Genomic DNA, 27409 nt, shown 5'->3' with positions numbered 1-27409 from the left:
CCTCTCAACTTCCTCATATCAGGGAGATCATATGATAATTGTCATTCTCTGATTGACTTATTTCGCTCAGCATAATACCCTCTAGTTCCATCCACATCATTGCAAATGGCAAGATTTCATTTCTTTTGATGGCTGCATAGTATTCCATTATATATATACACCACATCTTCTTTATCCATTCATCTGTTGATGGACATCTAGGTTCTTTCCATAGTTTGGCTATTGTGGACATTGCTGCTATAAACATTCGGGTGCACGTGCCCCTTCGAATCACTACATTTGTATCTTTAGGGTAAATACCCAGTAGTGCAATTACTGGGTAATAGGGTAGCTCTATTTTCAACTTTTTGAGGAACCTCCATGCTGTTTTCCAGAGTAGCTGCACCAGCTTGCATTCCCACCAACAGTATAGGAGGGTTCCCCTTTCTCCGCATCCTCGCCAGCATCTGTCGTTTCCTGATTTGTTAATTTTAGCCATTCTGACTGGTGTGAGGTGGTATCTCATTGTGGTTTTTGATTTGTATTTCCCTGATGCTGAGTGATATGGAGCACTTTTTCATGTGTCTGTTGGCCATCTGGTGTTGTCTTTGCTGAAATGTCTCTTCATGTCTTCTGCCCATTTCTTGATTGGATTATTTGTTCTTTGGGTGTTGAGTTTGGTAAGTTTTTTATATAGATTTTGGATACTAGCCCTTTACCTGGTATGTCGTTTGCAAATACTTCTCCCATTCTGTCTGTCGTCTTTTGGTTTTGTTGACAGTTTCCTTTGCTGTGCAGAAGCTTTTGATCTTGATCATGTCCCAGTAGTTCATTTTCCCTCTTGCTTCCCTTGCCTTTGGCAACATTTCTAGGAAGAAGTTGCTGTGGCTGAGGTCAAAGAGGTTGATGCCTGTGTTCTTCTCAAGGATTTTGATGGATTCCTTTCTCACATTGAGGTCTTTCACCCATTTGGAGTCTATTGTGCGTGGTGTAAAGAAATGGTCCAGTTTTGTTTTTCTGCATGTGGCTGTCCAGTTTTCCCAACACCATTTGTTGAAGAGAATTTTTTCCATTGGACATTCTTTCTTGCTTTATCGAAGATTAGTTGACCATAGAGTTGAGGGTCTATTTCTGGGCTCTCTATTCTGTTCCACTGATCTGTGTGTCTGTTTTTGGGCCAGTACCATACCATCTTGATGATGACAGCTTTGTAATAGAGCTTGAAGTCTGGAATTGTGATGCCACCAACTTTGGCTTTCTTTCCCAACATTCCTCTGGCTATTCGAGGTCTTTTCTGGTTCCATATAAATTTTAGGATTATTTGTTTCATTTCTTTGAAAAAAAAAATGGATGGTATTTTGATAGTGATTGCATTAAGCGTACAGATTGCTTTAGGTAGCATAGACATTTTCACAGTATTTTTTCTTCCAATCCATGAACATGGAACGTTTTTCCATTTCTTTGTGTCTTCCTTAATTTCCTTCATGAGTACTTTATAGTTTTCTGAGTACAGATTCTTTGCCTCTTTGGTTAGGTTTATTCCTAGGTATCTTATGGTTTTGGGTGCAATTTAAATGGGATTGAGTTCTTAATTTCTTTCTTCTGTCTTGTTGTTGGTGTATAGAAATGCACTGATTTATATGCATTGATTTTATATCCTGACACTTTACTGAATGCCTGTATGAATTCTAACAGATTTGGAGTGGAGACTTTTGGGTTTTCCATGTAAAGTATCACATCATCTACAAAGAGTGATAGTTTTACTTCTTTTTTGCCAGTTTGGATGCCTTTAATTTTTTTTTGTTGTCTGATTGCTGAAGCTAGGACTTCTAATACTATGTTGAATAGCAGTAGTAATAATGGACATCCCTGCCATGTTCCTGACCTTAGTGGAAAAGCTCTCAGTTTTTCTCCATTGAGAATGATATCTGCGGTGGGGTTTTCATAGATGGCTTTGATGATATTGAGGTATGTATCCTCTATCCCTACACTATGAAGAGTTTTGGTGAGGAAAGGATGCTGTACTTTCTCAAATGCTTTTTCAGCATCTATTGAGAGTATCATATGGTTCTTGTTCTTTCTTTTGTTAATGTATCAGACTGATTGATTTGCGGATGTTGAACCAACCTTGCAGCCCTGGAATAAATCTCACTCGGTAGTGGTGAATAACCCTTTTAATGTATTGTTGGATCCTATTGGCTAGTATTTTGGTGAGAATTTTCACATCTGTGTTCATCAAGGATATTGGTCTGTGATTCTCTTTTTTGATGGGGTTTTTGTCTGGTTTGGGATCAATGTAATGCTGGCCTCATAAAATGAGTTGGAAGTTTTCCTTCCATTTCTATTTTTTGGAGAGTTTCAGGAGAATAGAAATTACTTCTTCTTTAAATGCTTGATAGAATTCCCCTGGGAAGTCATCTGGCCCTGGGCTCTTGTTTGTTGGGAGATTTTTGATGACTGCTTCAATCTTCTTACTGCTTATGGGACTGTTCAGGTTTTCTTTTTCTTCCTGGTTCAGTTTATATGTCTTTAGGAGTGCATCCATTTCTTCCAGATTGTCAGATTTGCTGGCGTATAATGGCTCATAATATGTTCTTATAATTATTTGTATTTCTTTGGTGTTGGCTGTGATCTCTCCTCTTTCATTCATGATTTTATTTATTTGTGTCCATTCTCTTTTCTTTTTGATAAGTCTGGCCAGGGGTTTATCAATCTTAATAATTCTTTCAAAGAACCAGCTCCTAGTTCTGTTGATTTGTTCTATTGGTTTTTGTTTTTGTTTTTGTTTTTTTGTTTCTATTTCATTGATTTCTGCTCTAATCTTTATTATTCCTCTTCTGCTGGGTTTAAGCTTTCTTTGTTATTCTTTCTCCAGCTCCTTTAGGTGTAGGGTTAGGTTGTGTATTTCAGACCTTTCTTGTTTCTTGAGAAAGGCTTGACTGCTCTGTTTCCCTCTCAGGACTGCCTTTGCTGCGTCCCACAGATTTTGAACTGTTGTGTTTTCATTATCATTTGTTTCCAGTGAATTTTTAAAATTCTTCTTTCATTTCCTAGTTGACCCATTCATTCTTTAGAAGGATGCTCTTTAGTTTCCATGTATTTGGATTCTTTCCAAATTTCCTCTTATGATTGAGTTCTAGCTTCAGAGCATCATGGTCTGAAAATATGCAAGGAATCATACCAATCTTTTGATACTGGTTGAGACCTGATTTATGACCCTGGATGTGATCTATTCTGGAGAATGTTCCATGTGCACTAGAGAAGAATGTGTATTCTGTTGCTTTGGGATGGAATGTTCTGTATATATCTGTGATGTCCATCTGGCCCAGTGTGTCATTTAAGGCCTTTATTTCCTTGTTGATCTTTTGCTTGGATGATCTGTCCATTTCAATGAGGGGAGTGTTCAAGTCCCCTACTATTATTGTGTTATTCTTGGTGTGTTTCTTTGATTTTGTTATTAATTGCTTTATGTAATTGGCTGCTCCCATGTTAGGGGCATAGATCTTCTTGTTGACAGACCCTTTGAGTATGATATAGTGTCCTTTCTCTTCTCTTATTATAGTCTTTAGCTTAATATCTAACAGATCTAAGGATTGCCACCACAGTTTTCTTTTGATGTCCATTAGCATGGTAAATGGTTTTCCACCCCCTCACTTTAAATCTGGAGGTATCTTTGGGTCTAAAATGAGTTTCTTGTAGACAGCATATTGATGGGTTGTTTTTTATCCATTCTGATACCCTGTGTCTTTGATTGGGGCATTTAGCCCATTTACATTCAGATTAACTATTGAGAGATATGCATTTAGGGCCATTGTATTGCCTGTAAGGTGACTGTTACTGTATATTGTCTGTTCCTTTCTGGTCTACTAGGCTCTCTCTTTGCTTAGAGGACCCTTTTCAATATTTCCTGTAGAGCTGGTTTGGTGTTTACAATTCTTTTAGTTTTTGTTTGTCCTGGACCTTTTTATCTCTCTTTCTATTATCAATGATAACCTAGCTGGATATAGTATTCTTGGCTGCATGTTTTTCTCATTTAGTGCTCTGAATATATCATGCCAGTTTTTTCTGGCCTGCCAGGTCTCTGTGGATAAGTCTGCTGCCAGTCGAATATTTTTACCATTATATATTACAGACTTCTTGTCCTGGACTGCTTTCAGGATTTTCTCTTTGTCACTAAGACTTTTAAGTCTTACTATTAGATGATAGGGTGTGGACCTATTCTTATAGATTTTGATGGGATTCTCTGTGCCTCCTGGATTTTGATACTTGTTCCCTTTGCCATATTAGGGAAATTCTCTACAATAATTTGCTGCAATATACCTTCTGCCCCCCTCCCTCTTTTTTCTTCTTCTGGAATCCCAATTATTCCAATATTGTTTAAATTTATGGTATCACTTTTCTCTCAAATTCTCCCCTTGTTGTCTAGTAGTTGTTTGTCTCTCTTTTGTTCAGCTTCTTTATTCTCCATCATTTGGTCTTCTATTCTGTCTTCTGCCTCACTAATTCTCTCTTCTGCCTCATTTATCCTAGCAGTAAGAACCTGCATTTTTTTTATTGCACCTCATTAATAGCTTTTTTGATTTCAGCTTGGTTAGATTTTAGTTCTTTTATTTCTCCAGAAAGGGCTTTTATTTCTCCAGACAGAGTTTCTCTAATATCTTCCATGCCTTTTTTGAGCCCAGCTAGCACCTTGATAATCATCATTCTGAACTTTAGATCTGACATATTACCAATATCTGTATTGATTAGGTCCCTAGCCTTCAGTACTGCCTCGTGTTCTTTGTTTTGTGGTGAGTTTTTCTGCCTTTTCATTTTATCCAGATAAGAATATATGAATGAAAGAACAAAACACTAAAGGGGTGACAAAGACCCCAGAAAAATGTATGTCAACCAAATCAGGAGACCCCAAAACATGGGGAAAAGAAGGGGGGTAAAAAGAAGTTTAAAAAATAATGAATACTGTTATGCTGAAAATAAATAAAAAATAAATTAAGATATACTTGCATCAGTCTTTTTATCTCTTTTTGTTTGTCTACTTCATAAATCTTACCTTGGGGCCCATCTGGGCTGAATCTTCTTTTTCATCTTCCCTTTCTTTCCTGTCTCTCTCTCTCTCTCTCTCTTTTCTTTTTCTTCTTCTTCTTTTCTTTTTTTTTCTTTTTCTTTTTCTTTTCTTTTGTCTCTCGTTTGGGTGGGGAATCCTGATTGCTCAGAAGTGTTCCAGGGTGCACCTTGACTGCACCAGAGTTGATACATCCAGCTACATCTGTTCAGTCATCTCCCACCAAAATGACTAGGAGGAGGAATGCCCAACAGAAGAAAAATACAGAGGATGGACCTTCTGCAACAGAGCTAATGGCTATCAACATAGACAATATGTCGGAAAGAGAATTCAGGCTAACAATTATCCAGGCAATAGCTAGGTTGGAGAAAGCCATGGATGACCAAACAGAATTGATTAGGGCCGAACTGAAAGCGACCAGACAGGATGTTCACAATGTTAGGGCGGAGCTCAAAGGTACCAGGGAGGAGGTTCACAATGCTCTCAATGAGTTCCAATCTAATCTAAACTCTCTCAAAGCTAGGGTAACTGAGACAGAAGATAGAATTAGTGATCTGGAAGACAAACAGATAGAAAGGATCAGGAGGAAGCCTGGAACAAACAGATTAAAAACCACGAAAACAGAATCAGGGAAATAAATGATGCCATGAAGCATTCCAACGTCAGAATTATTGGAATCCCTGAAGGGGAGGAGAAAGAAAGAAGTCTAGAAGATATAGTGGAACAAGTCCTTCATGAAAATTTTCCCAATATCGCGAATGGAACCAGCGTTCATGTACTAGAGGCTGAACGGTCTCCACCCAAGATTATACATTCCAAAAAAACATCACGACACCTGATAGTCAAATTGAGGAATTATAATTGTAGGTATAATCTCTTGAAAGCCGCCAGGGCAAAGAGGCTCCTTACTTACAGAGGGAAGCCCTTCAGAATAACGTCAGACCTGTCCACAGAGAACTGGCAAGCCAGAAGAGGCTGGCAAGATATATTCAGGGCACTAAATGAGAAGAACATGCAGCCAAGAATACTTTATCCAGCAAGACTGACATTCAAAATGGATGGAGAGATAAAGAGTTTTCAAGACCGGCAAGGCTTAAGAGACTATGCAACCACCAAGCCGACACTGCAGGAAATATTAAGGGGGGTTCTATAAAAGAGGAAATATCCCAAGAGTAGCATTGAACAGAAATATAGAGACAGTCTACAGAAAGAAAGACTTCAAAGGTAACTCGATGTCAATAAAAACTTATCTATCAATAATCACTCTCAATGTGAATGGCCTAAATGCACCCATAAAACGGCACAGAGTTGCAGATTGGATAAAACGACAGGACCCATCCATATGTTGTCTACAAGAGACCCATTTTGAACCTAAAGATACACGCAGACTGAAAGTGAAGGGATGGAGAAGCATCTTTCATGCCAATGGGCCTCAAAAGAAGGCTGGGGTAGCGATTCTCATATCAAATAAATTGGACTTCAAACTAAAGACTGTAGTCAGAGGGGCGCCTGGGTGGCTCAGTGGGTTAAGCCGCTGCCTTCGGCTCAGGTCATGATCTCAGAGTCCTGGGATCGAGCCCCGCATCGGGCTCTCTGCTCAGCAGGGAACCTGCTTCCCTCTCTCTCTCTGCCTGCCTCTCTGCCTACTTGTGATTTCTCTCTGTCAAATAAATAAATAAATAAATCTTTAAAAAAAGAAAAAAAAAAGACTGTAGTCAGAGATCCAGAAGGACACTACATAATCCTTAAAGGGACTATCCACCAAGATGATCTAACAATTGTAAATATCTATGCTCCCAATATGGGAGCAGCCAATTACTTAAGAAAACTGTTAATCAAGATAAAGAGTCATATTGATATGAATACACTAATCGTAGGAGATCTTAACACGCCTCTTTCAGAATTAGACAGATCATCGAAGCAGAAAATCAATAAAGAAACAAGAGCATTGAATGACACATTGGACCAGATGGACCTCATAGATATATACAGAACATTCCACCCTAAAACAACAGAATACTCATTTTTCTCAAGTGCACACGGAACCTTCTCCAGAATAGACCACATACTGGGTCACAAATCAGGACTCAACCAATACCAAAAGACTGAGATGATTCCCTGCATATTCTCATATCACAATGCTTTGAAACTGGAGCTCAATCACAAGGAAAAGTTCCGAAGGAACTCAAACACCTGGAAGCTAAAGACCACCTTGCTTAAGAATGCTTGAATCAACCAGGAGATCAAAGAAGAACTGAAACAATTCATGGAAACCAATGAGAATGAAGACACTTCGGTCCAAAACCTATGGGACACAGCAAAGGCGGTCCTAAGGGGAAAATACATAGCCATCCAAGCCTCCCTCAAAAAAATTGAAAAATCTAGAACACATCAGCTGTCTCTACACCTTAAAGAACTGGAGAATCAACAACAAATCAAACCATCTCCACACATAAGAAGGGAAATCATCAAGATTAGAGCTGAGATCAATGAGGTAGAAACCAGAGATACAGTAGAACGTATCAATGAAACTAGAAGCTGGTTTTTTGAAAGAATCAATAAGATCGATAAGCCACTGGCCACACTAATCCAAAAGAAAAGAGAGAAAGCCCAAATTCATAAAATTATGAATGAAAAGGGAGAGATCACAACTAACACCAAGGAAGTAGAAACAATCATCAGAAGTTATTATCAACAGTTATATGCCAATAAGCTTAGCAACCTAGACGAAATGGATGCATTCCTGGAAAAATATAAACTACCAACATTGAGCCAGGAAGAAATCGACAACCTGAATAGACCGATATCTAATAACGAGATTGAAGCAGTGATCAAAAACCTCCCAAAAAACAAGAGCCCAGGACCTGACGGATTCCCTGGGGAATTCTACCAAACCTTCAAAGAAGAAATAACACCTATTCTCCTGAAACTGTTTCAAAAAATTGAAGCAGAAGGAAAACTTCCAGACTCTTTTTATGAAGCCAGCATTACCCTGATCCCCAAACCAGGCAAGGACCCTACCAAAAAGGAGAATTTTAGACCAATATCACTGATGAATATGGATGCTAATATTCTCAACAAGATTCTAGCCAACAGGATCCAACAGCACATTAAAAAGATTATCCACCATGATCAGGTGGGATTCATCCCTGGGCTACAAGGATGGTTCAACATTCGCAAATCAATCAATGTGATACAACAAATTAATATGAGAAGAGAGAAGAACCACATGGTCCTCTCAATTGATGCAGAAAAAGCATTTGACAAAATCCAGCATCCGTTCCTGATTAAAACGCTTCAAAGTATAGGGATAGAGGGAACATTCCTGAACCTCATCAAATCTATCTATGAAAGACCCACAGCAAATATCATCCTCAATGGGAAAAAGCTTGCAGCCTTCCCACTGAGATCAGGAACAAGACAAGGATGCCCACATTCACCACTCTTGTTCAACATAGTATTAGAAGTCCTAGCAACATCAATCAGACAACAGAGAGAAATAAAAGGTATCCAAATTGGTAATGAAGAAGTCAAACTCTCTCTCTTCGCATATGACATGATCCTTTATATGGAAAACCCAAAAGACTCCACCCCCAAACTACTAGAACTCATACAGCTATTCAGTAATGTGGCAGGATACGAAGTCAATGTACAGAAATCAGTGGCTTTCTTATACACTAACAATGAAAATACAGAAAGGGAAATTAGAGAATCGATTCCATTTACTATAGTACCAAGAACCATAAGATACCTGGGAATAAACCTAACCAAAGAGGTAAAGGATCTGTACTCAAGGAACTACAGAACACTCATGAAAGAAATTGAAGAAGACACAAATAGATGGAAGACCATTCCATGCTCTTGGATCGGAAGAATAAACATTGTTAAAATGTCTATACTGCCTAGAGCAATCTATACTTTTAATGCCATTCCGATCAAAATTCCACTGGCATTCTTCAAAGAGCTGGAGCAAATAATCCTAAAATTTGTATGGAATCAGAAGAGACCCTGAATCGCTAAGGAAATGTTGAAAAACAAAAATAAAGCTGGCGGCATCACCTTACCTGATTTCAAGCTTTATTACAAAGCTGTGATCACCAAGACAGCATAGTACTGGCATAAAAACAGACACATAGACCAGTGGAACAGAGTAGAGAGCCCAGATATGGACCCTCTACTCTATGGTCAATTAATTTTCGACAAAACAGGAAAAAATATACAGTGGAAAAAAGACAGTCTCTTCAATAAATGCTGGGAAAACTGGACAGCTATATGTAGAAGAATGAAACTCGACCATTCTCTTACACCGTACACAAAGATAAACTCGAAATGGATAAAAGACCTCAACGTGAGACTGGAATCCATCAGAATCCTAGAGGAGAACATAGGCAGTAATCTCTTTCATATCAGCCACAGCAACTTCTTTCAAGATACGTCTCCAAAGGCAAAGGAAACAAAAGCGAAAATAAACTTTTGGGACTTCATCAAAATCAAAAGCTTCTGCACAGCAAAGGAAACAGTCAAAAAAACAAAGAGGTAACCCACGGAATGGGAGAAGATATTTGCAAATGACAGTACAGACAAAAGGTTGATATCCAGGATCTATAATGAACTCCTCAAACTCAACACACACGAAACAGGCAAACACGTCAAAAAATGGGCAGAAGATATGAACAGACCCTTCTCCAATCAAGACATACAAATGGCTATCAGACACATGAAAAAATGTTCATCATCATTAGCCCTCAGGGAGATTCAAATTAAAACCACATTGAGATATCACCTTATACCAGTTAGAATGGCCAAAATTAACAAAACAGGAAAAACATGTGTTGGAGAGGATGTGGAGAAAGGGGAACCCTCTTACACTGTTTGTGGGAATGCAGGTTGGTGCAGCCTCTTTGGAGAACAATGTGGAGATTCCTCAAGAAATTAAAAATAGAGCTTCCCTATGACCCTGCAATTGCACCCCAAAGACACAGATGTCGTGAAAAGAAGGGCCATCTGTACCCCAATGTTTATAGCAGCAATGGCCACGGTCGCCAAACTATGGAAAGAACCAAGATGCCCTTCAACAGATGAATGGATAAGGAAGATGTGGTCCATATACACTATGGAGTATTATGCCTCCATCAGAAAGGATGAATACCCAACTTTTGTAGCAACATGGACGGGACTGGAAGAGATTATGCTGAGTGAAATCAGTCAAGCAGAGAGAGTAAATTATCATATGGTTTCACTTATTTGTGGAGCATAACAAATAGCATGGAGGACAAGGGGTGTTAGAGAGGAGAAGGGAATTTGGGTAAATTGGAAGGGGAGGTGAACCCTGAGAGACTATGGACTCTGAAAAACAATCTGAGGGGTTTGAAGTGGCGGGGGGGGGTGGGAGGTTGGGGTACCAGGTGGTGGGTATTATAGAGGGCACGGCTTGCATGGAGCACTGGGTGTGGTGAAAAAATAATGAATAATGTTTTTCTGAAAATAAATAAATTGGAAAAAAATAATGAATACTGTTATGCTGAAAATAAATAAAAAATAAATTAAAAAAATAATAATAAATAAAAAATAATAAAAAAGAAGTTTAAAAAAAATAGAAAAGGAAAAAAGAAAAAAATATATATTAGACTGGTGAATAGAACAGAACCACCCACTTGGTTTGGGAGTATTTTGGTCTCTTAGAAGAAAGTACCTCCCAACATTTTAAAAGAAAAATACTTAGATACACACACATACAGATACGGATAAACATGATGAAGGGATGGAATATCACTGTAAAGATGACAGTTTTTAAAAATGCTAAAAAAGGAGTTGAGAAGATAAGCTGGTTGGGGAAAAAAAAGAAAAAGAAAGTGGAGAGAATTTGCTCAATCTGGAGACCAGAACAAACCCTGTGCTAGATTTAGGGTATATTTTGATCTATTAGGAGAAGTTGTATTCCAAAATTTTTTAGAAGAAAAAACCCTATGTGTATACAAAAGATAAAGTTAGATACGATGGAGGATAAAATATGACTATAATAATAAAAGTTCAAAAAGATTTTTTTTAAAAAAGGTATCCTTAAGATAAACTAGTTAAAAAATGTTAAAAGAGTAAAAAGTAAAAGTTAAAAAATTAGAATAAGAAAAAAATAAAATTAAAAAAATTTAATTAATTTTGCAAGACTAAAGAACCATGGGGAGAAAGCCATGAACTCCATGCTTTGCTTTCCCCTCCTCATATTCCACTGTTCTCCTTGATCAGTGAGCTTGGTCTTGGCTGGATTTCTTGCTGATCTTCTCCGGGAAGGGGCCTGTGGTAGTGATTCTCAAGTGTCTTTGCATGAGGTGGAATTGCACTGCCCTTGCCAGGGGTCAGGCTAAGTAATCCTTTCGTTCGCTCGAGAGCTTTTGTTCCCTTGAGAGCTTTCCATAGAGCTCTGGAAGACAGGAATGAAAATGGCGGCCTCCCAGTCTCCAGCTTGGAGGAGCTGAGAGCTCGCTGAGAGCTCAGGGCCGCACTCCTCGGCGCGCCATCGGAGAAAAGCGCTCAATCACTCCCGTCTCCCTGGGCTCCGCCCGTGCTCTGAGTTCACCCGTCCTGTGACCGAGAGCTTCTGTCTCTGACACACAGCACCCCCTGGAGTCTCCAGACCCAGTAGATTCCTACCGCTCTTCCAGGGGGTCCTCCTTGGATCTTGTGGGGTCCCTGCTCAGTGGTCTGACTGTGCCACAGATCACAGTTTAAGGTAACCCTGAGCTGAGAGCTCACTCTTTGCTCCGTCTCTGTAGCTGGCTTCTCCCCTCTAATACCTGTGAGCTCTGAACTACACTCAGACACCCATGATCCTTCTGTGACCCCACAGGACCCGAGACCACACTGTCCCTGCAAGGGATCTACCTCTGCTTATGCTCTGGAGCGATGTCCCTCAGTGGAGCAGACTTCTTAACATTCTGATTTTGTGCTCTGTTGTTCCGCTGCTTGCCAGGAGCTGGCCCCTCCCCTGTGTTCCCTTTGCTTTGGATTCACTTCTCCACGGGTCCTACCTTTCAGAAAGTGGTTGATTTTCTGTTTCTAGAATTGCTGCTCTTCTTCTCTTCGATCTCTTGTTGGATTTGTATGTGTTTGGAATGGTTTGATAACTATCTAGCTGAACTCCTGCTACCTGATGTCATCTCAGCCTGCTACTCCTCCCCTCCTTTTCTATTTTTTTGGAATAGTTTGAGAAGAATAAGATTTTAACTTCTGTGTAAATGTTTGGTAGAATTCACCTGTGAAGCCATCTGGTCCTGGGCTCTTGTTTGTTGGGAATTTTTAAATCACTGATTCAGTTTCTTTGCTGGTAATTGGTCTGTTCGGATCTTCTTGATTAATCTTTATAGTGCTAGTTGTTATCCTAGATGTTATATAAGAAAGTTTATTTTTAAAAAAAACTGGGTAAAACACTTATTATGATATAAAAAAACAAATTTTAAAAAAATGTATAAAATAATATTGTTAACTGTAGGCATGAGACATTCGTGTAAAGAACTTTATATGAGAAGAAACTTTTAAAAAGATTTAATTATTTTACAGAGAGTGCACACATAAGCACAATAGGGAGGGTGAGAGGAAAAGAGAGAATCTCAAACAGATTGTCCACTGGAGTGTGAAGACCTTATGCGGGGCTTGATCACATAACCTGCACTGAAACTAAGAGTCAGATACTTAAACAACTGCACCACCCAAGTGCCCTGAAAATAAACTTTCATAAAATGTTTAGGCTTCCTGAATCTGAACAGACTTAGTCTAAACAGCATTTAAACAAAATCTAGAGTAGGTTAGATGTAGACAAGGTCAAAATGGCTGGAGTCATTTTCCTTGGAACAGAAAAGGTTCAGAGATGAAGTCAGGCCATGGATAGAAGTGAGAGCCCAGCATAGGCTAGAGGTGAGAGAGTGTAACAGTGAGTCAGGGCACACAGACTGGTGGGGAAGCATAAGAGTGCAGAGACACCATGCTTCTTGAAACATATCCAAGCTGGTATCAGTGTCTTATACTGACTATGAAAATCTTGATGGCAGGGCTCAGCTGTATGAAGATGGTGGCTCTGCAGCTGACTGACAGAGTCAAGGGGCCTTTCTGTGGCCAACTCTGTGGCCAACTCTCCCCAGTCCTTGGCAAACTCTGGCCTAAGACACAGCTTGACCCATTCTGGGTTCATGAAGACTTTTCGTTAGGTGGATGAAGACTTTTTGTTAGTTCTTCAGGTCTAGCAGATCTAACAATTTAAGAGGATTTAATACACTTTAGACCCTTGTGTGTACCACTGGGAAGAACTTCCCACCATTAGCACCATTCACTGGGCAAGCTGTTCTTCACTGGGCACCTGTTATTGAAAGTCCTGATGTTCAACCATGTGGGCATGGGCTTTGAGCATCCTGTAATATGGTAGGAAATATCTGTAAGTACAAGAAAGCATGTAGGGTAATGTGTAATAAGGGTGTTAGTGCTCCTTCCTCATACATAATGTAGATGGTATGATACTAGAATTGATATTATAAAACATTTAAATGAATAGGCCATTTAAAAAATCTTACAGATTTTCATTTATATGCCTCAAATGTGATGACTGTATAAAAATAGTGTCACATTAAAAGCAGTGTTTGAGAAGGAAGCAGCTCATTTTCCCTGATTTTGGATCCTGTTAACAGGGAAAAGAAGTTTCTGTTGCTTCATAGGATGTGAAAGAGCTTCAGGTGGCCTTAACCTTGGACAGTCTTCCCTGGGTCCTCTGGTGCCTTCACTTCTTCAGGCTGTTCAATTTTAGCTCTGGAAGCCTTGTGCCCTTTAATTAGGCATCCTTACTTCTGTCCTGCTTCTTCTAGCTCTGGGATTTTTCTGACTAAAGTCTGGTGGTTCATTTTGGATTATTTTAGAGTCCCCTGCCCTTTCCATCTTGACCAGTGGAACAGAGTTATTTTTTATATATTTTTTTCATTTGATAAAGAGAGACACAGCAAGAGAAGGAACACAAGTTTTGGGGAGTGGAAGAGATGGCTTTCTCTGCAGGAAGCCCAATGTGGGGCTTGATCCCAGGGCCCTGGGATCATGACCTGAGCGGAAGGCAGATGCTTAATGACTGAGCCATTCAGTGTCCCATGGAACAGATTTCTTCACCACTCAGTGTGGTTATATGCCCCCTAAATACTTTTTAGATGGTATTGCTAGCATATACACCCCACTTCTTGAAGGGTGTGTATATATACACACTTAAATATATATATATTTTCTAATATATTCATGTATATATATTTTTCTACACACACACATGCACACACACACACACACACACGTATGCACACCAGCTTTTTTTTTTTCTTGATTGCTCTCAGATTGCTATCTAAGAATGCTACAATTTTATACCCAGTTGTTTCAGTACATGTGATTGTAGTCTAGTTTCCACAAGTCTGAAGAACCCTGATTGGGAATGAGACACAGTGATTCCTGGATTTTTTCTTGTAAGACATGTGGCTTTTGAATTTGAACCACCATTTGCCTTCACCCAAACTATATATTCCGAAAATGGCTCTCTCTTCTGGCACAGAGTTACCATTTACAGCCACACTCTCCATTGTAGTGACATCCTTGTATAACATGGCAAGTGCCAAGCAATAATATCTTCTGCCGGTACTTCTTTAATGCTTAGTTATTTCCTTCTTAGAAGCTCACAGATAACGTGCTCAGCTGCAGCAACCTGCCCTGCAGGATTTCTCACACAGGGAGGAAGACGCTCTGGGGGTTGGACAGCACATGGCCATCAGTTGTCTTCCCACTTTGCCCTCTGCCTTCTCCTGTGAGCACTGCTCTGCCAAACCTGCCACACCTCCTACCTGCTGAGGCCAGTGTGAATGGGGCCACCATCTGGCCCAGGTCTGTGGTTCCCCATTGAGCTTAGGGCACAGAGGTCAAAGTGGCCAGGAAGCTTGAGGAGAGAAGAAAGGTGGTAGAGCTCCCTTAGCCCTTGCTACAGAAGTGAGTCATTCTCAGTGGGTATAGGCAGAGGCCTTTGTGGGCCGTAGCATGTGTCTCCGACCTCACGTCTTGCCTAGCATCCACATCCTGTGTTTTTCTCAGTCTGGAAGGGCACAGTACACGCCAAGAGGCCATTGTAGCCTGGGGCCCTGATGGTTTTTTTGTTTTGTTTTATTTTTTTATTAATAGCTTTGTTGTGATATCATTTACATAACATACATTTCACCTACTTGAAGGTACAGTTCAGTGGCTTTTAGGATATTCACAGATATGTGCAACTATCCCCACTGCCAATTTTATAATATTTTCATCATCCCAAAACCTAAAGGAAACCCTACCCTTTAGCCACCACTTCCGTCATTACCCCACCCCCTACCTCTCCAGTGCCAGGGACCTAATAATCAGCTTTCTATTTCTGTCTCGTTACCTTTTTCTGGACTTTCATATGAATGGAATAGAATACGTGGTTACTCATGACTGGCTTATCTCACTTAGCATAATGTTTCAAGATTCATCCATGTTAAAAAAAATAAAAGATTCACCCGTGTTGTAGCATGTGTCACTATTTCATCCCTTTTCATGGCAGCATAATATTCCATTGTATGGGTAGACCACATTTTGTTTATTTGTCTGTTGATGGATATTTTGGTTGTTTCATCTTTTGGTTGGTGTTGATACTATCACTACAAATATTTGGATATAGGGTTCTGTGTGGGTATCTGTTCTCATTTCTCTTGGATATATACCAAAAGTAGAATGGTTGGGTCATGTGGTAACTTTAAGTTTATTCATTTCAGGAAATGCCAAGTGGCTTCCCAAAGTGGCTGCACCATTTTGCTTTCTTGTCAGCAGTGTATGACAGTTCCAATTTCTCCACATCTTTCTCACCATTTGTTGATCTGACTTTTTGATTTTTAGCGATACTAGTGGGTGGGTGTGGGTGTGAGCTCATGAGGTTTTGGAAGAATTTGGGGAGGATTTTCCCTTTCTAGTAGTTTTGAAATCCATTATATATAATTATATATAAATACATATTATAAATATAATTTAAATGCATAACTATATACAAAACACTTTTAAATGTAGCGTATCGGACACCTGGGTGGCTCAGTGGGTTAAGCCGCTGCCTTCGGCTCAGGTCATGATCTCAGGGTCCTGGGATCGAGTCCCGCATCGGGCTCTCTGCTCAGCAGGGAGCCTGCTTCCTCCTCTCTCTCTCTCTGCCTGCCTCTATGCCTACTTGTGATCTCTCTCTGTCAAATAAATAAATAAAATCTTTAAAAAAAAATAAATGTAGCGTCTCTAGAAGAATGGCTGCCAAGATGTCCTATTGCCTATCACAGTAATAAAGAAGATTTCAATATTTGCTCATTCAAATATTCTTACTGCTCCAAACCAATGTGAGAAACTTTGTAATGCATGAGGGAAGGGGATGGAAGGGGATGGGTGGGATGTGGGAGCAGGTGGTGTATTTTCAGGAACAGGAGATTGCCCTATTGCTTCTCTGAGTGTCTCACAGCTCCCCCATCTTTCAGGAGGACTGGCATTGGCCCATGTGCTCTTCTTCTATCTGAAGTACTTGGTGCTCTTCGGTGTCCCAGCTCTGCTCATGCGCCTGGATGGACTCACGCCGCCACCCCTCCCTCGCTGTGTGAGCACCATGTTCAGTTTCACAGGCATGTGGAGGTCAGTAGTTTGTTTTATTAAAGGCTTTTGGGGATGTCCAGTGGGAGGAGCCATGGCTTGGCGAGCTTCAGAGGGTTTGGGCCACAATCCTTTCTCTGTCCCTTACTCAAGCTACACTTGGCACTCGGTTTTCTTCATCTGTCTAATAGGATGACAATCTGTGCTTTCCAAACAACTCAAAATTACTGCCAAGCTGTGAAGATAATGTGAGATAGGACAATTTCTCTCCAGGTCTATGTACAAATGCACTAAGGCTGATGTGTAAATGGTGTCATACTAACTTGGGATAGGCTGCAGTGGATTATTTTATTGCTTTCTGTTTTTCTTGAAAATGACCTCTGTCCATGTGGGGCTGTCAGTTAAAAACAACAGAATTAGGATAATAGAATAGGTCCCTGTTGGCATTTACTAGCTCCCAGATCTGGGACAATTTACTAAATTTCTCTAAGTTTCAATTTTCTTCTTTCTTAAATGGCAATAATAATAGTGAGGGTGACTATACCCATATTTGAGAGTTGTTTTGAATATTAAATAAGCTGATGTATTTAAGGCATTTGGCACATAGATGTTTACAAATGTTAGCTTTTTTATCCTTTTATTGTTCTTATACTTGATGCACATGGATAGACAGATGTGTTTTCTTTCTCTTCTTGATTTTTCCCCGTAAATAAACGTATGGCTGGCCTGGAGTTTTTGTTCCAAAAGATCCCTCAGCCCCCTACTGTTTCTGATGTTCTCCAGATGGGCTTGCTTGCTGCTGTGTGTTTCTTATCACCTCGAGTGTGCAATAAGTGACAGGCTTGCTTTTGCAATTGCAAACCTAATGGAGGAAGCTCAGCCTGGGGACCTGCTCACTCGTGGGGGTTAGCATGTGTTAGGCACCTCCATTTCCCCCACCCGAGCCTCTTCCCTGCTCGAAGTTGCTGTTTTAGCTCAATCACATGGCACTTTTCATCTTCTATTTCATCTCTGAGGCAGTAGATAGAGGACTGAGGTAGAGGAAGAGCTCAGTGAATATTACCATATCTGATGTTGCTGTTAACAAGGTGTAGGTAGCCTGCGACGGGCCGTAGCAGCTTCCATAGCAGCTGATTCTAGATGCTGAAGTTTTTTAAACCTCTGAAATGCATTTTGTTATTGGTTCAGTTTGCTTCTTGGGATTAGAAATTTCATATGGTTATTGCAAGTAATGTTAGAGGATTGCTTTGATTTGTCCTTAATTACGTCAATTATCCTAGGTTGCCCAGTTTTAATGGCAGGGTTGGAGAATGCTAGCAAAGGGGTTTTCTCTAGCCAGGGGGACACAGAGGGGTTCTTGGTTAAAAGGTGATCCTGGTTGGGGGACTCTGTTAACTTCTGACTTACTCATACAATTAATTTACTTAACAAATGGGTTGGGACCCAGCACGATTTGGGGTCCTATCTCCAATGACTGGTATGCGCCTAGCATGGTTCCTCTGCCTTCCTGTGAATGCTTGCCCTCATGCAGTTCTTAGGAAGCATATACTCCTAAAGGGCTTCTTGTGTTGGTTGGTATAATGAAAACCCATGGCTCTTGGGCAGGCATGCTAGACCCAGGCTCCTTGCCCATAGAGCTCAGCCCACTGATGGTCACAAGAGGCTGTTTGGACTGTTGACTGTATTTCACATTCAGAGTAGTTGTCTTTTTGTCCTTTATTATTTTAATTAATTTTTTTTTTTTTTGGGTCCAATGACCTCTGTTGTCTATACGCAACGAAAGCAGAGAGAGCGTATCCGCCAAGACCTTTTTCATTTTCTGTTAGAACTAGATTCAAATCGTGTAGACTCGAGGTTGTGGAAACACTCCTCCCTCCCTCCCCTTAAAGTTTTAAGACAGATGTGGGCGAGAGAGTGATAGGGGATGCTGTGAGCTGGAAGCTCTGGCTGAGCCCGGGGAGTGATGCGGTTCGAGGGGGAAGTGTTTACGAGAGCTTGTGATGTAGGGACAAACATGGTCTTTTCTGGGAGTGACCTAGACTTTTATTTATTTTTATTTTTAATTTTTTTTTCAAAAGATTTATTTATTTGACAGAGAGAGAGAGAGATCACAGGCAGAGCAGTAGGCAGAGAGAGGGGGGGAAGCAGGCTCCCCACTGAGCAGAGAGTCTGATTTGGGGCTCGATCCCAGGGCCCTGAGATCATGACCTAAGTGGAAGGCAGAGGCTTAACCCACTGAGCCACCCTGGCAACCCAAGACTTTTAGCCTGGCGTTCCCCCCTCAGTTTACATGGGGTAGGTTTTCCCCTTCACAAGTTTTAGTTTGCTCAAGGGTTTCCCAGTTTGCCTGTTATACTTAGAAACATCTTGGTCTTTGTTCTTGTACACCGTGACCGTGCCTCACTAAATAGCTGAATTTAGGAAGGGAGGTCAACTCTGCACTACAGTGCACAATTTAAGGCTCAGAAGAAATAATTTTGAATTGAAAAAATAAACCTTATAGCTTCTCTTTTACACTGTTTGCAGATATTCCCCTGTCCTAAAGAGGAAATTTACCCTCTTCGCATTCGGGGTCTGGTAGCCTAACCCTACAGCAGCCCTGGTCTCCACTCTCTAACTTTTCTCTGTAAAATGCACACTGAAGGAAAATAAAGCTTTGAACTTGTAGTTTCTATTTACATCTAGCTTTATCTTAATATTTCTGAGCCATCTATCGAGGTGTTGCTGCAGACAGAGAATTGCCTCCTCCTCCTGGATAGGGGTCTGGAAGGGACTGAGCCACAAACAGATGTGAAAGCTGGCTGTGCACATTACTCTGGGCAGTGGCAGCCAGTCATACGGTGACACAAAGGGAAGGGTGGATGGGAAGTGGAGGGAAGAAATTTAAAAACCGTGTTCACAGATTGTGTAGTGGTTACCTGACCTTCTAGAAAGTCCATACTGAATTTGGTTTATTTATTTATTTTAGCCTTTATTTATTTGAGACAGCAAGAGAGAGCGCAAGTCAGGAGGAGGGGCAGAGGGAGAGGGAGGAGCAGACTTCTCATTGAGCAAGGAGCCCAATGTGGGGCTCGATCCCAAGACCCTGGGATCATGACCTGAGCCGAAGGTAGATACTTAATGGACTTAGCCACCCAGGTGTCCCTGGATGAGGTTTAGAACTGGTGATGAGAGATGAATTTTTAGCCTCCCATTTTAAAGGCAGCTTACACACCTGAACACCGTGCTGACTGATTACAGCATATTTCAGTCCACTTACCAGTGAGAGAAGACTTGAAGCCAGCAGCCTACTGTTATCAGGAGTCTGAGCTCTACATCATAGAAGAGATGACACTGGCCATCAGCAGAGAGATAATGTTCCTTGACATGCTAGTTTAAATTGGTCATGAAAAATTGCAATTTACCCAGATAGCCCAGACCCGAAAGGTAAGACCTGGTGGGTTTGTTTATTTATTTATTTTTTCCCCTTCTAGCTCTTTTCTTTTATATAATTCCTGCTCATATATTTAGCGGCATAACAAAACCCTAAGGAGTACTTGTATTCCCAGTTGTGTGATTTTTCTGTGACCTTATAGACCTGAGAAATTGAGAATTTTCTGCTTAATTTTTAGATTTCATGTTTTAATTTAGGTAGGCTGAGATCTATAATGAGCATCATTTGCTGGGAGTCATTAAAGATGACATTGCATGTCCCAGGTTTCAAATTAGAAGTCTGATCATGTTCCTCTGATTTGATTTTTAGCTATGGAAGCAAAGTGTGCAAAGTGATAGAATTTCTCATGGTGGCTGGTGAGTTATGGGTCAATTTCAATTATCTCAGGAGTTTTGCACAGCTTGCCCTCTGCCGTTCTTGAATTATGATGCTCTCGGGTCTTTATAGGCAAACTCATGCATCACTGCCTAAACCAGAGAAATTTGGGTGCTGCTAGACCTTAATCTGTGGGGACATTTTGGAATTGGGGCTGAGATGGAGCCTGAACCTCTTCTTTCGGTGGGAAATTGATGGCATGAGCTTTTAGGTCAATAGAAGAATTTAGGGCCTGGTTGAAAGTTGGTCTAGGCCTATGGTAGATGATGAAAACTAGCTCTGCAAACTGCTGGCTTTGTGTTAGTCCTGCCTTTGAATCATTTCTGACCTCAGGCTGCAGGACTGGATGGTGAGCGTGGAGTTGGTGAAGGACACACCTTGTCCACCAGCCCCGCTGGGTAGGGGGCGGGGGCAGCATGAACAAAAAGGGGGGAAGATGAAAAGGGTGCCGTTGGTATGCGTTCACTGTTTTTGCAGGCAGCCTGCTAACCAAGATCTTGTTACTAATTGTGTGACTTGGGCAAATCATTAAAATGCTCTGGGCTAACCTTTTCATGTCTAAAATAGAGATAATAATAGCACTTGGCACACAGGGGCAATGCGAGGGTTGACGGAGTCTGGTGTTCAGTAGGTCCTCGGGAAGGAGTAGCTTCTAAGTGTTTTTTTGCACTTGAAAATCTAGCAAAGCCAGAGCTAACTGAGAAGTCAGCCTGTGGGTGTGCGGTATTGGGGAAGCAATGGGCAGTGATCGGACTGGCTGAGGAAAGGCTCCAGTCCAGCTCTGAGCCTGGGATGTGACAGCTCAGAGATAAAGGCTGTGGTGGAAATCACGGGCTCTCTGCCCTCAGAGGAGAGATGGATCCACTCGATTCTCAGTTTTCTCTACTGTTGAATGAAAGAAAGACTCTCGTCAGGTGTTGTCTGTATTCCCTTCCATTTCTGTGTTTATATGAGCCCAGCTGCATTGGATGGGGAGGACCACCAGGCCCTGGGGGTGGAGTCTTGTCTCCCTCACCACCCAAGCGGTTGGTCAAAAAGTCATTTAACCTTCTAATACCTCAATTTTCTGAGGCAGTAAAATAAAGCTCATCATAGGACTTGCCTCCCTGGGTTGTTGCAAGGCTTCAGTGAGACCGGAGCTAATGCAGGAACACAGGGCAGGTACACTGTAGACACTAGGATGTTAGCCAATAATCAGAATTACAGATGTGCGTGTGAACATCATACTGTGTGTTTTGTTTTGTGCTTTAAATTTCCCAGAAAAGACAGGCCCAATGGCATGGGCAGTGGAAGGAGGTGGAAGGTGGTAGAAATGGGAAGTAATATGTGGAAAGCATGGATTTCAGAAGGAAAGCACGAGGTCCCTGTAATCTGCACTGATTTGAACTCTCCCTCACTTCAGAGGATTCTTTTAGCATACAGTTTCCAGCTACTGGACATTTGTATTACCTCACATTTGGTCCTTCTGTCTTATCCCATCTCCACAGACTAGATAACATATATCCTTTTCCCAACAGTTATATTTCAAAATCGCTTTACCTTTGCCTCCAACCACAGACTTGCATAAATCAGAGTGGAATACCAAGTTGAAGCAGATTTTATGAACCATTATTATGTTTTGTTTCCTGGATTTATTTTGACTTCAAATATAGATACTCTGTCTCCTCTCCATTCCCTCCCCTTGTGGAGGATGCTTCCAACACGCGTGTTACTGAGCAAACTCTCAGACTGGGGTCTTTGAGAGTCAGCAGTGCTCGGCACAAGAAACACTGGGCAGCGTCTGACGGAGGGCTCTCTGGCTGCTCACCAGTGACCGAGAGCCCAGACCTGGAGCCTGACTCTGTGGCTTTGATCCTGGCTCTACTACTTACTTTCTGGGGACCTCTCTGTGCTTCAGTTTCCTTCTCTGGAAAACGGAGATGTGACTGTGCCCGCCTCTGAGAACGGATACCCTGAGTCCCCACCAGTTCATACCCACCAGCCCGTAAGCTCTTTGAGGACAGTGATCAGACCTTCTTCTTGGTTAACCCTGCGTCCCCCAGCACCCTCCTCAGGGCCCAGCATGTAGTGGGTGCTCAGGAACTCGGTGCTGCTGGGAGGAATGGTCCCTTTTCTCTGAAATCATCATCATCAGGTCTTAAGAGCAAACTTTTCAAACTTCTCCGTGTGACAGCTGTGCAGCTCCTCTGTGTAGTGTGCACCCCTGTGTCACTGCTGTGGGCATTCCAGGTTTCGGCCACACTGATGCCTTGTGTTCCTTACGCCCCTGTGTGTGTCTTAGTGACTCTCAGTGGCTGGTGCGCCGAAAGACTGTGTTGGCTTGCCGTTTCCTTGGGAATGAGTCTTCCTTGAAAGGAATGAGGAGTCAACACGTTCTTACCTTCATTCCTGTCATTTTTTTTAGACATCCTGCCGCATCCCGGAGAGCAGTTGAAGGAGAGAGTTGCAAAGTTGAAGGAAGAAAAGTGATTCCATTCAGACTCTGATAGGAGAGAGGAGCTGATTGTCTTTGGGGACAGGATTTGTCTGAGGGAGGGGCTGAAGAACAGATCCTAATGCCCTGCAGTGGAAGATGAGGAACCTAGGGGCAGACTAGGAGTGAAGCCCTTCTAGAACATGTCCTCACAATGAATAATATTAAGAGTAATAATAGTAATGGTAGTAACAGCAGCACTGGGGTCTGCAAGCAGCAAAAACATTGAGCAAGGCATATTTCTGAGTGCTTTTGTATATTTAGTTTATTTAATCCTCACAAAACTCCTCTGTGTAGTTATCCCCACTTTGCAAATGATGAAACTGAGACGTAGAGAGGTTGAGTAGTTCTCCTTAAATCGCACAGCTAGTAGGTGGCAAAACTGGGCTTTGAACCCAGGCATGTGGCTCTGGACTCTGTACTTCTGTCACCACCTTTTCCTGTCTCTCTAGAGAAATGAAACTGAAGTGAATTCCTCCCCCAGGTCTGGAGCATGAGGCTTGTGTGACAGGATCTGGGAATTTGCGGGATCTGAGAATGATGATTGTTTATGTACTGACTCCCTAGAAAGGGAGATGGGCAGGGAAGGGTACAGTCAGGCAGTGGGTTGGCCTCTGTGCTCCCAGGGGTGAGGAGAAAGGGAGTTGCCATTTAACCCTGAGTAACTGAGTGCTGTGGGGTCAGTGGGCCTGCATCCTTGTGCAATCCAGAAACAGCTGCTTGAATGAAGGTGGGCGGAGAGGGGCTCGTCTGGTGCCAACAATAGAAACTTGACTCCATTTTTCTTGCCAGTGTCTCCTGTGTGGAGCTTGGGTAATGGCTGTCCTTCTCCTACTGTGTTTCTTTACCTCACGTTGGTCTGGGTCAGATACTATTTGGCAATAAAAATGGAGAATTGCCCCTTCTCTGCCAGTCATTAAACATCTCGTTCCCCACCACTATCTTCTTTCTTTCTTTTTTATTTTAGCACTATCTTATTTCTAATTTACACCTTCCCTTCAGCAAACTAGTGTTGCTCTTTTGTTCCACCTCAGATCTGAGGATTAAATTCAAAGTGCAACCTGCTTTTACTCTTAAATGCTTATAAGAATTTTGATGTCTTGGTTTAACATTGGTATGCGGTCAGATCTCTCCTTTGCCTGTGTAGTTTCTGCCTTTGGTGATAAGCTGAGGAAGCCCATTTGAAGTGTATTTATTTTTATGTAAGGAGAAATTCCTACTTTAGGGATCCACTGGTTGCTGAAACTGTTTTTCTGTAGATTCTCAAACACCTGCTCACCACAGACTTCCTGTCATCTAACACGGTGCCTGGCACATAGTAGGCACTCAACAAACACATTTCCTGAGTGAAAGATGAATGAACCCCTCTGCTCCTACACTCCTGAAGAAGAAAGCAAAGAAAAATTGGCTTAAATGCGAAGTGAGGGTCAAACTTACTTCCGGTGGTTAACCTGCCATCCTGACTGCATTTATGGTGACATAAAATACCATCTTTTGCCACATCATGTATTTCCTGTGTTGTGCCTGAGACTTTTCTGGGCCTGCCTTGCAACAGCAAGCATTCCAGGTTCTTTGTTTCTTTACAGTGTGAATGTTTCAATCTTTTCTGTAATGAATGACTTAGCATTAGAATCCAAGAGGGAATTTGCATTTCTCTATGGTGTCTGGTGAAAAAAGAAGTGATTGAGTCATGAAAACAGCTCTATTCTTCTTCATTAGAGGCTAAAAACAACCAACCAAACCACCACCACCAACACAACAACAAAAATAGCAAAGTAAAATTTAGAGGACCTTCACAGTTTTAGGGACAGGGGAATAAGGCAGAGACTGTCCTTTGTTCTCAGTGACCTGGGATGGATGAACCCCTGATCACTGGTGCTTGTGCATAAGGAAATATGGCTAACATTTGGAGTCCCCTGAAGACGGCTGGGGAAATTATGCCGAAGGGGGTTTCTGAAAAACCGAACCTACAAATTATCATCCTTGAACCTCCTGGAACTTCCTATCCACTGCTTCTCCTCTCTGTTCTGTCTCTCTTTGTTTCATACTATTTAATGTCTCTAGCCCTGGCCATGGGAGTCATTTTGGCCCAGGACTGGAAGGAGCAGGACCAGCTCCATTACTCCTCACTTGAGGGGGAGGGAGGCCCTTGCTCCTTAAGTGAAGAAGGCTCCTGGTATCCCACCTCACCATTCTCAGCGCATGTTTATCAGGAAAGTTGGTCTAAACCGTTGTCAGACTGGACGGAAGAAAGGAGCAATAATCTTAAAGATAAGCCAACAGACAGTATTCAAACTGAAACACAAGGAGGGAAAAAAATAGGGGCGGGTGGCGGGGGAGACGAAAATCAGAACCAAGCATCAAAGAGCTGTAGGATAACATCAAATAGTCTAACATATGTGTCACTGGAGTCCCAGAAGGAAAAGGGAATGAAAGAAATATTTGAAGAGACAGTGTCCATAAAATTTCCAAAATTAGCGAGATAATAAACCACAGATCTAAGGGCCACAGAAAACTCTAAACAAAATAAATACAAAGAAAAATACACCTAGGCACATCACAGTCAAAATGTTGAAGCCAAAGTTAAAGAGAAAAATTTTTGAAAGCAGTTAGAGGAAAAAAAGAATATACAGAAACCATGTCAGAAACCATGCAAGCCAGGGCGCCTGGGTGGCTCAGGCAGTTAAGCATCTGCTTTCAGCTCAGGTCATGATCCTGGGGTCCTGGGATTGAGCCCCGCATTGGGCTCTCTGCTCAGCAAGGAGCCTGCTTTTCCCTCTGCCTTCTTGTGTTCTCTCTCTTGCTATCAAATAAATAAATTTTTAAAATATCTTAAAAAAAAAAAAAAAAAAAAAAAGGAAACCATGCAAGCCAAAAGATAATGGAGAGACATCTTTAAGATACCGAAAAAGAAAAACTGTCAACGTAGGATTCTATATCCAATAAAGATGTCTTTTAAAATTAAAGGCAAAATAAATACATTAAAAAAAAAAAAGAAGAAAGAAATTAAAGTTTAGCCAGCAGACTAGAAGGCTGAGGAAGTTCTTCAAGCAGAAGGAAGCATAAAGCCAAATGGAATACTTATATCTATACAAAGAAATTAATAGTACCAGAAATGGGCTGGGGAGAAGAGGGATGTGTTTCAGTTCTGTTGGCTTATCTTTAAGTTCATTGCTCCTTTCTTCTATCCAATCTTCTTCAGATCCCAACCTAAAGTTGTAAAGGAAGATGAGGATTGACATTGTAGAGTTTGCCTCCCATGGAGGTCATGGTGACCTTGACAACAATAGTCTTAGTGAAGTGGTGGGGGCAAACCCCCCATTAAAATGGGCTCAGAGGACAATGGATCTGATCTGACCCCAGGAACCAGTGTGGGGTCTAATGAGGGGAAGCTAGTGCACATGGTGTGGTGAGGGCCCAGACTTCCTGTCTTCCTGACTGGGCTTCACCCAAGTTCTTCTTGACTAGGCAGACCCCTTTGAGTCTCAACCAGGCCATTGCAAGGCCATGTACTACACTTTGCAGTGGTCTTACTCCCCATTCATCACAGGTGTCCCTAAACCAGGTTTACTGGCCCACATCTTCCTACCTTCAATGTAGGAACTTCTTTATGTCTTCTTGCCGTAAGGCTGCTGAAGGAAGCTCAGCAATAGCAAGTAGGTTCTTTCCTTTACTCTGCCTAACAATATTTACCCCAGTGTGGCCACCCTTTGTTGTAAAGAGCATTCTTCAGGTGGTCTATCACAGTTTGGACCAGAAAGGAAAGCCAGAGCTTCTCTGCTTGGGTTTTTACTTCCACCTATATATAACCTTCCCTTTTTGGACATGTTTCTGAGTTCTTCTGTCCTCTTCCATCTCTTCCCACAGTTCACTGAGATAGATTTTCTACTTCCCCCTCCTACCTTCTCTTTTGACATTCTTCTCTAGGGCAGGTAGCTTTATGGCCCAGCTCTTATAGTAGAAGGGGGTATTCTTTCTGTACTACAGGGAAGAATACTCTAAGATCTTATTCAGTTAGACATAGTTTTGTGAGTACTTGGATGAGGAATTAGGGATTGTTGGGAACAGAATACATTGTTTTAGTTTTCAAAAAGTCTCTTTTAGAATTATTCTTGTAATAGTAATGTTGAGTAAGGATTTAGACATTATCATCACTGCCTGAGAACCAGAGCAGTAAGTAAGGTGTCCAAGATCACGCTGGTACCATGTTCTTACTGTATTAAAATCTAAACCCTAATCCTTTTTATCCAGAAATGTTTAGATGCATAAATGCATTTGCTTGTAGATGACTATGTGAAAATTCATACATTCAATAGCACCATGAATGAATAGATTTCCTTTTCCTATTATACCAAGAAGAAAGGCAAAAATATTTAGTGTTATAGTTTTCTAAGTCCTGAGATTTCAGTCTGCCATAGCTACAGGTTCATTACATGCCACCTTCTTTTTT

General features: G+C 41.4%; 1 protein-coding gene across 2 annotated transcripts in view; it reads left to right on the top strand.

Annotated features, from left to right (window-relative positions):
* Positions 1 to 27409, top strand: part of HHAT (hedgehog acyltransferase) — a 346612-nt gene that overhangs the window by 136238 nt on the left and 182965 nt on the right. For both annotated transcript variants that reach the window (XM_044267471.1, XM_044267470.1), the window contains exon 8: positions 16570 to 16720. In XM_044267471.1, coding sequence (XP_044123406.1) covers positions 16570 to 16720 — 151 coding nt within the window. The remainder of the gene's footprint in view (positions 1 to 16569; positions 16721 to 27409) is intronic.

Source organism: Neovison vison, chromosome 10, assembly GCF_020171115.1.
Source record: "Neovison vison isolate M4711 chromosome 10, ASM_NN_V1, whole genome shotgun sequence".
Classification (NCBI taxonomy): domain Eukaryota; kingdom Metazoa; phylum Chordata; class Mammalia; order Carnivora; family Mustelidae; genus Neogale; species Neogale vison.
The sequence above is the reverse complement of the archived record's forward strand: the minus strand, read 5'-3'. Positions and strand labels throughout refer to the sequence as shown.